The following is a 2,203-nucleotide window of genomic DNA, read 5'->3' as shown; positions in this document are numbered from 1 at the left end:
CGGCAATTTGTTCGCAAACGAGCACAATGGATATGGCCGACGCCGTCAGTCACTCAACAAGCTACACTTATGGAGCGATTCCTGACAAGCTCGTTGCTGTCTTGTGGCGTCATCCGTGAAAGAAACGGATTGCTGCACACTGTGCAGTGCTGCCAGGCTGACAGCCTGGCAGCAGAATCTGCTGCAGATGGTTTCAGCTCCCGGATCAGGATGGTGTATGCGCTGGCTTTTGGAAGAGGGCAGTTTTGGTTCAAACCGTTTTCAAAGCTTTCGATGCCAACAACACCTTGTCGGAAGAGGTGACCATGAGCCATACGACGGTCTTCTGGAAATTTTCCCGTCAGTGGAAGCTTCAGAAGCGGGCGTCCGACGCCGCTCAGAAGAATGTCTAGATGACACAGCTGCGAGACAAGAAGCAGTATTTCCACAAGGTCCATGCTTGATGCAATCGGTAGTGCAATGGATATGCTGTAGACACATCCTTGCTGTGTGATATTTGAATTTGTAGCGGTTACGACGGCTACGCCCGAGGAGCTACGCGGATCATAGATGCTGTAGCCATCGTATCCGGAGATATGTCTTCCAGGAGGTTCGTGACAGCGACACTGTCTGCGGGCCCAAATTTTCACTGCGCTAAGAGATCCAAAACGAGCTCCTTCTGCGAAAGCGTGACCCCGATGATATTTGTCCTGTGCCCAGTGTTATGTAAAAACGTAATCGCTATGATAAACATTAATTTTAAATCTCAGTTTGAATTCCCCTTCGTTAGAGTCAAATTGAAGTCATTATGAGGTACAGGATGCGCTTCCTCTGACGTGGTCGGTATATTTTCGTCCGTGCAGCTTACAGACGGCTACAGTACACGGGCGTTGAGGCAACTTTACACAACGACAAATGCGCTAATACAATAATGACGATCAAGCGCGAATAAATTACACATTCTGCCATGATCACGCGTCTATCGTCAAAGTGTGTCTACCAAGGTAGAAATCTCTACATGCATTTTCGGCATCGGTATATCCTAACATTCGTGGATAAGGGATAATCTGTTTGAGCAGGTTTGCTTTCATAAACACTATTTAGGGAATGTTGCATTCTAGGTTTTGATATGGCCCACTCTGCCGAAAACGAGGTGTGTGACTGTACTAGTATGCTTATCAGGGTTCAGCTACCAGAAGGAATGTGCGTTGTGCAGTAAGAAAAGTAAAACCTTGGAATATCTGTGCCGATATGCGGTGGATGCAGCAACGCCAACTTGCACTCACCGCATATTGGGACGTTTTTGGGTTATATGGATTCTTCGAAACTCCAACGCCGGAAATCTTGAATTTATGAATAGTGGGACTAAGTATAAAATAGTGAAAACCACATATTTCGGTGTTACTCCTCGAATACTGTACATCTAGAATTAGCTTATTGTTTCAGAAGCAAAATACCGAAACTAGGGTACTTTGCTTTAGGCTGGGAGGACTGGGGAAATGGCGTATAAATATTTTCTTTAACTACCATAGTGTGTACAAATAGTGCATGATGCACTGTGCATCGTGTTCATGGTTCTGTTCTTAACGTGGCGAGTCATTCTAAACCAAAACTACTCGACGTTTTTACAGCGTTCAACTAAAGTTGTAAGCTCAAGCCAATAAATTTTTGAAGGCTCAACTAGGGCCCCGCGTATGCTGAGATAGCTATCTTACCGTGATAAATAAGACGTGAGAGCTGCTTCTTCGGCAGGTAGACCCGTCACACCGCTACTGAAGTAGACTACGCATTTTTTGTCATATCTACTTCGTTCCAAAAGATGCCTTGATTTTGTGAAAGTGGCATTGCGGTGGCCACTGAATACCTCAAACGGTTTAAAATGAAGCTAAATCCACGACACTTAATTGTAATGTACTGCAGTTGGCCTGTTACATACGCCAAGACGGGATTAAATAATACATCATGACTCGTGATTCACGCGTTTTTCTAGATGGATGCGATGGCGGTTGGAAACGGTTTGTACGAAAGCATTGAACCAGCTAGCCACTGCTACGGTGTAGTTTGTGTGAATACAGTGCGTCACCAAGTTGCGTAAATGCTGCGTGCCGATGTCCCTTTTTGCTGTCCTCTGTCGCGTTACCCGGGGTGTTTCCGAAAGGGAAAGTTTATTAATGAGGAAAAGAAAACAGGTACTTGGCCACGGAAGGGTGCTCCTTCACCGTGC

At 45.6% G+C, this 2,203-nt stretch overlaps 1 protein-coding gene across 1 annotated transcript in view; it reads left to right on the top strand.

The window, feature by feature from the left end:
* PPTG_17841 (hypothetical protein) overlaps positions 1 to 549 on the top strand; it is a gene marked incomplete at both ends in the record, with an annotated part of 3,738 nt that extends 3,189 nt beyond the window's left edge. The window contains one exon of the mRNA XM_008915885.1: positions 509 to 549. Within this exon, the coding sequence (XP_008914133.1) occupies positions 509 to 549 (41 nt within the window). The remainder of the gene's footprint in view (positions 1 to 508) is intronic.
* Positions 550 to 2,203: the final 1,654 nt, after the last annotated feature.

This window comes from Phytophthora parasitica (assembly GCF_000247585.1).
Source record: "Phytophthora parasitica INRA-310 unplaced genomic scaffold supercont2.76, whole genome shotgun sequence".
Classification (NCBI taxonomy): domain Eukaryota; phylum Oomycota; class Peronosporomycetes; order Peronosporales; family Peronosporaceae; genus Phytophthora; species Phytophthora nicotianae.
Note: the sequence above shows the minus strand (reverse complement) of the source record. Positions and strands in the feature narration are given on the sequence as shown.